This window comes from Panthera onca, chromosome C1, assembly GCF_046562875.1.
Source record: "Panthera onca isolate mPanOnc1 chromosome C1, mPanOnc1 haplotype 2, whole genome shotgun sequence".
Classification (NCBI taxonomy): Eukaryota; Metazoa; Chordata; class Mammalia; order Carnivora; family Felidae; genus Panthera; species Panthera onca.
Window position 1 is genome coordinate 97,725,519 of NC_138346.1, and position 10,836 is coordinate 97,736,354.

Consider the following 10,836-nt stretch of genomic DNA (forward strand, 5'->3'; position numbering starts at 1 on the left):
AATCAAGTGCCCATAAGAACAAATTTTCCTGCAGTTTACCTCTGGTATCAGTTTATCTCCCGTACCTTTGTTATACATTTGTTAATGAAAGAAATTTGTTATTTTACTTCAGGGAATTGCTCACTGATGCTATTTTCTTCTTCTTTTCTTTCTTTCTTTTTTTTTTTTTTAGTAATTTGCTTTTTACTTTTTGTATTTTTTTAAAGTTTTTATTTAAATGCTAGTTAATTACCATGCAGTGTAAGATTAGTTTCAGGTGTATAATATAGGGATTCAGCACTTTGATAGAACACCCGATGCCCATCACAGCAAGTGCACTTCTTAATCCCCATCACCTGTTTTACTCCTCCCACCCACCCATCTCCGCTCTGGTAACCATCAGTTTGTTCTCTATCATTAAGAGTCTGGTTCTTGGTTTGCTTCCCTTTCTTTTTTTCCTCCCTGTGCTCAGTTGTTTTGTTTCTCAAATTCCACATATGAGTGAAATTATATGGTATTTGTCTTTCTCTAACTGACTTATTTGGTTCAGTATAATACTCTTTAGCTCCAAACACATCATTGCAAGTGACAATGGCTAATGGCTATTATGGCTAATGGCTATTAGCTTTATGGCTAATATTCCATCACACACACACACACACACACACACACCCCACAACTTCTTTATCCATTCATCAGTTGATGGATACTTGCACTGTTTCCATAATTTGGCTATTATAGGTAATACTGCTATAAACAAAGGGGTACATGTATCCATTTGAACTACTATTTTTTATACTTAAGGTAAATAGTAGTGCAATTGCTGGATCATAGAGTAGTTCTATTTTTAAACTTTTGAGGAACCTCCATACTGTTTTCCAGAGTGGCTACACCAGTTTGCTTTCCCACCAACAATGCAAGAGGGTTCCCCTTTCTCCACAGCCTCATCAGCACCTGTTGTTTTTTGTGTTGTTAGTTTTAGCTATTCTGACAGGTGTGAGGTGATGGTAGCTCATTGTAGTTTTGATTTGCATTTCCCTGATGATGGGTGATGTTAAACATCTTTTCATGTGTCTGTTGGCCATCTGGATATCTTCTTTGGAAAAATGTGTATTCATGTCTTCTGCCCATTTCTTAACTGGATTATTTGGCTTGGGGTGTTTTAAGTTCATTATGTATTTTGGATACTAACCCTTTATTAGATATGTCATTTACAAATATCTTCTCCCATATCGAAGGTTGCTTTTTAGTTTTGTTGATTATTTCCTTTCTGTGCAGAGGCTTTTGATTTTGATGAAGCCCCAATAGTTATTTTTGCTTTTGTTTCCCTTGGCTCTAGAGACATGTCTAGAAAGAAGTTGCTATGGCCACAGAAGTTATTGCCTGTGTTGTCCTCTAGGATTTTTATGATTTCAGGCCTCACATTTAGGTCTTTAATCAATTTTGAATTTATTTTTGTGTACCATGTAAGAAAGTGGTCCAGTTGCATTATTTTGCATGTAGCTGTCCAGTTTTCCATGCACAATTTGTTAGATTGTCTCTTTCCCACAGAATATTCTTTCCCACTTTGTCAAAGATTAATTGATCATATAGTTATGGATTCATTCCTGGGTTTTCTATTCTGTTCCATTGATCTATTTGTCTATTTTTTGTGCCAGTACCATACTTATAGCTTGATCACTACAGCTTTGTACTACAACTTGGAAGTCTAGAATTGTGATGTCTCCAGCTTTTCTTTTCTTTTTCAAGGTTGCTTTGGCTATTCGGGGGCCTTTTGTGGTTCCATACCAATTTTAAGATTGCTTGTTCTATCTCTGAATTTTTAAAATTTTTGCACAGTTTAATTCATTAATCTTTTCTTTAATGGTTTCTGAGTGTGCATCATAGAATAGCCTTCACTACTCTTAAATGACAAATCTCACAGGTCCCAAAGTGGTTTTTAGTACTTTTATGATTTTTTTCAACATTTACATCTTAGAGCCACTTGGAATTTATCCTGATAAGCTGTGAGTGATGGCACTGGTAAATACTTTTAAGCTGTGGTCTGACCCTCCACACTTAGCAACCTACCTATTTCCTTTCAGCCTGATTACTATTCTTTATGCCTACCCCTTGCCTCTGCAGAATTTTTCCCGTGGTCTTCTTAACCACTTCCGTCATCACACGTCACCCTGACTTCCTCACATCTAAACTCAGGGACATTTACTTAAAGCTCCATAGCTGCCTGTGTGATGTCTAGTCACACACTCCTTGTAGGGAAATTCTCAGCATTCCCCAAAACCACTTCGTGTTTGTCCCCAGCCCTCTTCCCCATCCCATCCTCCCTGCTGTAGAGCCTAGAATGGAACTGGAAGCCTCCTCTTTCTCTGAGACTCTGAGGTTTGTTTTTCTCTTCTTTGCAGATTATAAACCAGCAGCACTTCTGTCCCAGCCTCACCACGCAGCTCCGTCCCCAGGTTCTCAAAGGCAGTTTTAGCTGGACATTTCTACTGCTTTGATTTTAAAAAGATGAGTAAAGTGCCTATTTTCTCAAAGTTCTTTTTAATCTTGAACTTGCCCATTCCTACTAGTATAACACCTCCTACTCCTTCCTCTACCTCTGCCAACAGTTGAGTATTAGAGCATCATTTCTTTGTTCTTCTTGAATAACTCCAAAGCCAGGGTCTTAATACCCCAATGTCAGCTGCTTGCCCATCAGTTAGTTTTGATATCTGTTAGCTCCAAATTTCCTTCCATCTGGTTAGAAATCTTTTTAATCACCTCTGATTTCATCCACAGTATCTCTAGCTGTATTCTCTAGGACTTAGACTCCACTGTGGAAGGCTCACAGTGGTCTATGAACAGGGCAGCTGCTCTGAACCTCGTGGATCATGGGCAGATCATTCCAGACTCTCTTTACTCCTGGACCTCCTCATGGTGCCCTGGCTTGGAGTGGCCACCCATTCAATTAACATGTCTTTCTTGCATCAGACCCATTTTCTGTTTTCCCTCTCTCTGTGAGGTAAATACACCTCTGAGGGGGTGGGTGGGTGGAGCTTACAACTTTTCCCCTCCTGGAGTCTTTTTTGTGGTATCTATTCATGAACTACCTTCTTAAGGGCTTTCACCTGGCCATAAATCTGCCCCCCCCCCCACTACACACACACACACACACACACACACACACACACACACACACACATCTTACAAAGATAAATGGCTTCTAACTAAAGATGTGAGGGTATCAGCAAAAGTACAGGTTGTGGTTCTGTTGGTACATCTCTTTGTAACTTCAGGCATTATTTTTCCAGGGTTTTGAAAAAATATATTTTTTATTAAGGTATAATTTATATTTAACATTATTAGTTTCAGGTGGACAACAATGATTCAATATTTGTATATCACGAAATGATCACAATAGTAAGTCTAGTTAACATGTATCACCATATATAGTTGTAGGCTTTTGTCTTGTGATGAGAACATTTTAAGGGGGGGCGGGGGTGGAGAGAGCATGAGTGGGGGAGGGAGGGAGGGAGGGAGAGAGAGAGAGAGAGAATGAATGAATATCTTAAGCAGGCTCTATGCTCAGTGCAGAGTCCAGTACGGGGCTTGATCCCATGACCCTGGGATCATGACCTGAGCCTAAATTAAGAATCAGATGCTCAACCAACTGAGCCACCCAGGTGCCCCATCTTGTGATGAGAACTTTTAAGATACATTCTCTTGGCAACTATCAAACAGACAATACAGTATTATTAACTAGTCACCATGCTGTACATTACATCCCTGTGACTTATTTTATAACTAGAAGTCTATACTTTTTGACTCCCTTCACCCATCTCACCCACCTACCACATCCCATCTCTAGCCACCAGTAATTTGTACTCTGTATCTATGACTTTGGTTTTCTTTTGTTTTTAGATTCCACATATAAGTAAGATCATATGGTATTTGCCTTTCTCTGTCATTTTTCACTTAGCATAACATCCTGAAGGCCCATTCATGTTGTCACAAATGGCAAGACTTTGTTCTTTTTTATGGCAGAATAATATTCCATTGTAGATATGTGACATTTTATCTACTCATTTGTTGATGGACATTTAAGTTGTTTTCATCTATTAACTATTGTAAATAACCCTTCAATTAACATGGGGATGCATATATCTATTCAAAATAGTATTTGTGTTCTCTTCAGATAAATACTTACAAGTAGAACTGCCTAATCATATCGTATGTCTTTTTTTAATGTTTTTGAGGACATTCCATACTATTTCTATAGTGGCTGCACATGCTTACATTCCCACCAACACTGCACAAGAGTTTCCCTTCCCAAAATTTTCACACTTGTGATTAGTAATAACCAACCCAACAGGTATGAGATGGTATTTCATTATACTTTTGATTTGCATTTCCCTGATGATCAGTGATTTTGAACATCTTTTTATGTACCTATTGGCTACCTATAGGTCTTTGGGAAAATGTCCATTCAGAACCTTTGCATATTTTTTAGTTAGAATGTTTTTTGTACTGTTGAGTTATATGTGTTCTTCATATATTTTGGATACTAATCCCTTATCAGATATGATTTATAAATTTTTTCTTCAGTAGGTTGCCTTTTCATTTTGCTGATGGTTTCCTTTGTTGTTCTGAAGTTTTTCAATTTGTTTATTTTTGGTTTTGTAGCCTTTGCTTTTGATGTCAAATATAAAAAAAATCCTCATGAAGACCAATGTCAGGGAGCTTACCTCCCGTGATTTCTTCTAGGAGTTGTATGGTTTTGGGTCTTACGTTCAAGCCTTTAATCCTTTTTGAGTTAATGTTTGTCTTTGGTGTTAGAGACTGATCCAGTTACACCAGCATCATTTATTAAAGGGATTGTTTTTTCCCCATTGTATATTTTTGACTCTTATTTGGCCTGTGATTGTTCATAGTTGTCTCTTAGGATCCTTGGGGTTTCAGTTATAATGTCTCCTCTTTCATTTCTGACTTCATTTACTTGAATCCTCTTTTTTCTGGGTGTATCTAGCTAAAGGTATGTCAATTTTATCTTTTCAAAGAACCAACTCCTAGTTTATTTATTCTTTTCTATTGTTTTTCTGTTCTCTATTTCATTTATTTCTGCTTTAATCTTTATTATTTCCTTTCTTCTGCTAACTTTGAGCTCAGTTCTGTTTCTAGTTCCTTGAGGTGTAAGGTAAGGTTGAGACTTTCCTTATTTATTGAAGTAGGCATTTATCACTATGAATCTCCCTCTTAGAATTGCTTTAGCTGTTTTCCAGAAGTTTTGGTGTGATGTGTTTCCATTTTCATTTGTGTAAAGGTATTTTTTAATTTGTCTTGATTTCTTTGTTGACCCACTGATGGTTCAGTAACTTGTTTAATCTCCACATATTTGTGAATTTTCTAGTTGGCTTCTTCTAATTGATCTCTAATTTCATACCACTGTGGTCTGAAAAAAATGCTTGATATGTTTTCAATCTTAAATTTCTTAAGACTTGTTTTTGTGTCCTATAAACATATGATCTATCTTGAAGAATGTTCCATGTGCAGTTGAGAAGAATGTATATTCTGTTGCTTCCCCCCACACACATTATTACAATATTACTGATGATATTCTCTGTGTTGTACTTCTTTTATTTCTGTGACTTATAACTGGAAGTTTGTGAGTCTTAATCCTTTTCATCTGCTTCACTCATCTCCCACCCACTTCCCCTCTAGCAGCCACAAGTTTGTTTTAAGGGTGTTTTGTTGCAAGTGATTGTTGCCTAGGCTAGGGGAGGACAGGAAAATGGTGCCCACCAGCACATTTGTTCCTGAGAAATCTCCTAAAGATCCCTGCCCCTAGAGCACAAGTTCTAAGATTAGTCAAGAAATCTTCTTTACATACATGCCAGGTGCTTTTCAACTACTGTTTCTGTGCTGTGTCTCAGGCCAGTTTATCTGGCCATCTCTTTCTGGGTGGGGACTTTCTTTCCTATTTCCGTCTGGTTCTCCCAGAATTTAGCCCTACTGATTTTCAAAGCCAGACGTTGTGGGGACTTGTCTTCCTAGTGCAAATCCTCAGGGCTAGGGCTACCCATTGTGGGATCTGATCCCCTCACTCCTCTGTGCTTGTGATGTCTCTCTGATTTTTGGTTATTTGCTCCAGGGTTTTGCTTTTCAACTGCATCCCTATCCCTCCTACCCTTATCCCATGTGCCCTTTTCTCTGTGAGGAGTTGTGGAAGATCTGTTCTGCTAGCCTGCAAGTAATTTTCAGTTAGTTATATAGATGTAGTTATTGCTTTGGTATAGCTGTGGAATGAGGTGAGCTCAGGAACCTCCTACTAGTAGTGACATCCTTTCCATCTCCTTTGTTGCTTTCTGATGGATGTAAGTAACACTGAACCAGATGGAATGTTCTGTATATGTTAAGGCCTAGGTTTCCTTGTTGATTTTCTGTCTGGATGATCTATTCATGTAAATGGGATATTAAAGTCCCCAAGTATTATTGTACTATTTCTCCTTTAGGTCTATTAATATTTGCTTTACATATTTAGGTGCTTCTATGGTGGGTGCATACTTCTTTACAGATGTTCTGTCCTTTTGCTGGATTGACCCCTTGATGTAATGCCCTTCTTTGTCTCTTATTACAGTCTTTGTTTTAAAGCTTATTTTGTATGTGCAGATCTGCAATTAGTTGTTATAGGCGGTATATAGATGGGTCTTATTTTGTTGATGTCGTTTAATGAAGCCACTTATATCTTTTGACTGAAGAATTTAGTATTTGTATCTAAAAATTGTTTTCTGGCAGTTTGGCAGTTTCTTTGTTCCTTCTGTGGCTCTCTTCGTCATTTGATGACTTTCTTTGGTGGTATAGTTACAGTTCTTATCTCTTGTATATCTACTTATAGTTTTTGCTAGGTTGTTACTGAAAGGCTTACATATAACAATTTATATCTGCAACAGTCTACTGTAAGTTGATGAGCTTGAAAGTGTTCTAAAGCTCTACATTTTTACTTTCTCCCCTCCATTTTGTTTTTTTCATTTCATTTACATCTTTTTTTAGCCCATATATCCTTTAATTACTAATAACTACTAATTACTAGCAACTACTAATAACTACTAACTAGTAGTTATTTTTACTACTTTTGTCTTTTAACCTTCATACTAGCTTTATAGGTAATTAATCCACTACCTTTCCTATATATTTATCAGATATATATATCTTTTATATGTTGTCACAAATTAGCACCCTTTCTATTCAGCCTAAAGAAGTCCCTTTAACATTTCTTGTAAGGCTGGTTGAGTGGTGATTAACTCATTTACCTTTTACTTGTCTTAGACACTCTCTCTTTCACTTCCAAGTGATCAGTTTGCCATGTACTCTTGGAAGTTTTTTTCTTCCTTTTAGCACTTTAGATATATCATGCTTCTCGCTTCAGGCCTGGAAAGTTTCTGCTGAAAAGTCTGCTGATAGTATAGTTGGAGGTTCCCTTGTACATAAGAAGTTGTTTTTCTCTTGGTGCTTGTAAGTCTCTCCTTGTGTTTAACTTTGACATTTTAATTATAGTGTGTCTCTTTGGGTTCACCTTATTTGCAACTCTCTGGGCTTCTTGGATGTCTCTTTCTTCCCCAGGTTAGAGAAGTTTTCAGCCATTATTTTTTCAAGTAAGTTTTCTGTCCTTGTCTTGTCCTTCTGGGTTTCCTATAAATGAGAATGTTAGCCACTTGATGTGGTCTCTTAGGTCCCTTAAACTACCTCCACTTTTTATTTTTCTTTTTGCTGCTCTAATGGGGTGAGTTCCTCTGCCCTGTCTTTGGGTTCACTGATCCATTCTTCTGGTTCTGCTAGTCTGATGTTGAAACCCTCTGGTGTTATTTTCAGTTCAGTTATTGTGTTCTTCAGTTCTGTGACTTCTCCTTGATACTGAGATTTTCTCTTTGTTGAAGCTCTGTGTTCATCCCTTCTTCACCCAGTTTGGTGAGCCTCTTGAGGAACATTACTTTGAACTCTCTCAGGTAAATTACTTACCTCTGTTTCTGTAAGGCTCTTTCTGAAGTTTTATCTTGGTCTTTTATTTGGAGCATATTCTTCATTTTGCTGGGCTCTTCTTCGTGTTTCTATAAGCAGCCTATGTTTACTTTAATAGTTCCCAGCAGCTGAGGATGTGCCAAGCCCACTCAGTGTCCTCAAAGGGAAGATCTCAGCACCTAGATTCAGGCTTATTGGAAGCCAGACCTTCATCCACCACCTTTAAGAAATAGAAATATCTGTGTATACATATTGGTCCTGTGGGACCACAGGCATAAGCTCTCCTGGCCAACAAAACAGGTGATCTTGAGGTATCCCCTGGGAGGCAGTCACAAAAATCAGGGCTGTCTTTGTGCATTCATTACCTAATTAACCTTCCTCATCATCACTCCTGAGCCCTATAGAGTTAGGCTTAAAAATAAATACCAGCCATGTCACTAAATAAAAATGCAAACTGTAAATCAGCATCTAGGATGTGACACCAGTAACAAATCTGTGTGTGTACACATATACATACACTTTATTTTTCCATGGGTGTGTGTGTGTGTATATGTATATGTGTGTGTGTGTGTGTATGTGTGTATATATATATATGTGTATATATATATATATATATATATACACATATATATATATATATAGAAACAGGCCCAGAAGGAGGCCTTCCAAACTGGCAAGAGTGGTTACCTTTGAGGAGCAACTATCTGGTCAGGGGGCATTTCCACCTGATCTCCCTGGGCTTTTTTTTTTTTTTTACAGTGAAAAATATATTATTTCTTTTTAACTTTTATAATTCACTTGAAGAAAGTTTATTGAAGTTGAACTAGCAAATGACAGTAAAATTTCCTAAAATGGGCAATGGATAGAAAATGTAGAAACTTTGGGAAATCCATAAATGGGCAAAGCCCCATAGCAGGTTTCTTGGAAATCATACAGCACCTCTCACACACACACACACACACCCTCTGTGTGGACTTTATCTTACCTGATAAATCTTACCAGAGCAGCTACTGTCCAGGATTTTCTATCAGTGTTAGAAAATCCATCCTTTCAAATGTGCAGTTCTAGAACAAAAATGACTTAAAATTGTATGTTCCAAAGTATTTCTTTAACCTCCCACTTGGAAGTCTGAAGTAGCTCAGTTTTTTGCCATTTCTCCATAACCCAAAGCAACAATTCATAAGGCAGATGAAGGAGGCACAAACCAAAGCCTTGCCTGCAAACACACATCCTTGCAGGGAGTCAGAGAATAAGGACCCCGGCTACTGGTCGAATATGCTGGAGCCCTCAGGTGTGCAGGGAAGTTCAGAAGCTAAAGCCATTCACTTCCAAGCCCAGTTTTGTAAGACATATTATTTGCCTCCCCCTCCCCACCCTCCCCCCCAAAAAACATTTTTTGTGGTTTCTTGGCTGGCTACTTTGGTATGTATACTAGTAAGGATATGGATAGAATGGAGTCAGAATTCTAGGTTCAAATCCCAACTTCTCCATTTTCTAGTAGTGTGACCTCGGGCAAATTTGTAAACTTCTCTTGCCCTTATGCTTCCCGTCTGTGAAATGGGGATCTCCCTTGTAGGCTTGCTGTAGTGATAAATCAACTAGAACACCATAGCCCTCTGTAGTGTGTCTGGAACACAGGAAAGCCTTTAAATGAAGTTAGTATTATTTGAATTAAGGTTCCAGCTTTAATAACTTAAATGATTAGTCAAGATAACCTAACTGGTGACTATGCTGCAATTCCCATGTGTCCTATGTGCTCCTTTATGTGCCTTCACAGTACCTTACTAAATGGTGGCTGTGGATGCTAACTAGGCAGGTGGCCATATATTCTGAGGGCAAAGCTTATTTCCTGTAACCAGTATCTCTAGTGGACCCCGTCACTCTAGTGGACCTTGAAACCTCAGAAAAATAAGGGCCCCTTCAGTAGGGATCTCATGGGAATTAGTTCAGGGAACTCTAGGATTTAACACATAGATGACAGCTTTCTCTGTATCACTTATAAAATGATAAACATCTCATTCTCCATGGCATGAGATAGTTACAACAACAAAAGGCAAATATAAGTTGTGTGTGAATTTTTTTAAGTGAACTTTGATTTTAATAGCTCATTGCTGATACCAATATCTAATAGCTTTTGGAACAATTTGTCAAGTTACTGGAGCTGTATGGTGAAGAAGCCATCATCACTTATATTTTGGTGGGGGGGGGGGGGGATGTGCTCAGTGAAACAACCAAAAGTACCTTGCTGGTCCCACCAAGTAGCTGGGCTGTGGGAGGAATGAGGAGGAGCTGAACCTTGGCCAACTCCAGTTAACCCCACTTCTTGGGTTGTGTTGCAGGGATCATGTACCGCAAATCGTGTGCCTCCTCAGCAGCCTGCCTCATCGCCTCCGCTGGGTACCAATCCTTCTGCTCCCCTGGGAAACTGAACTCAGTGTGCATCAGCTGCTGCAACACCCCACTTTGCAATGGGCCCCGGCCCAAGAAACGGAGCAGTTCTGCCTTGGCCCTGCGGCCGGGGCTCCCCACCACCATCCTGCTCCTGAAACTTGCCCTCCTCTTGGCTCACTGCTGAAGCTGGAGATGCTCATCCCTCCTGCATTGTCCTTCAGGCCCTCGCTCCCCCTGCTCCCCAAGCTTCTCCTGGGTGTCCTTTTTTTGTGGGTTGGGAGGGAGCGTATTCTCTTTCTTTCAGTTCCTTTGCAAATCAAAGAGCTCGGTGTAAAACAGTTTTTGTAAGCTCTGAATAAATTCAGTCTGACTTTTCAGTGTGTACTTGAAGGGAAGAGGGGAGTCCAAGTCTGTCCCCTATTACCAGAGGCAAGGCCCGGCTGGCAGAATCAGTCCCTGGAAGACACTTAGGGA

At 39.0% G+C, this 10,836-nt stretch overlaps 1 protein-coding gene across 1 annotated transcript in view; it reads left to right on the top strand.

The window, feature by feature from the left end:
* Window positions 1-10,739, top strand: part of LYPD1 (LY6/PLAUR domain containing 1) — a 36,929-nt gene extending 26,190 nt beyond the window's left edge. The window contains exon 3 of the mRNA XM_060622505.3: window positions 10,311-10,739. Coding sequence (XP_060478488.1) covers window positions 10,311-10,546 — 236 coding nt within the window. The 3' untranslated portion in view covers window positions 10,547-10,739. The remainder of the gene's footprint in view (window positions 1-10,310) is intronic.
* The last annotated feature ends 97 nt before the right edge of the window (window positions 10,740-10,836 follow it).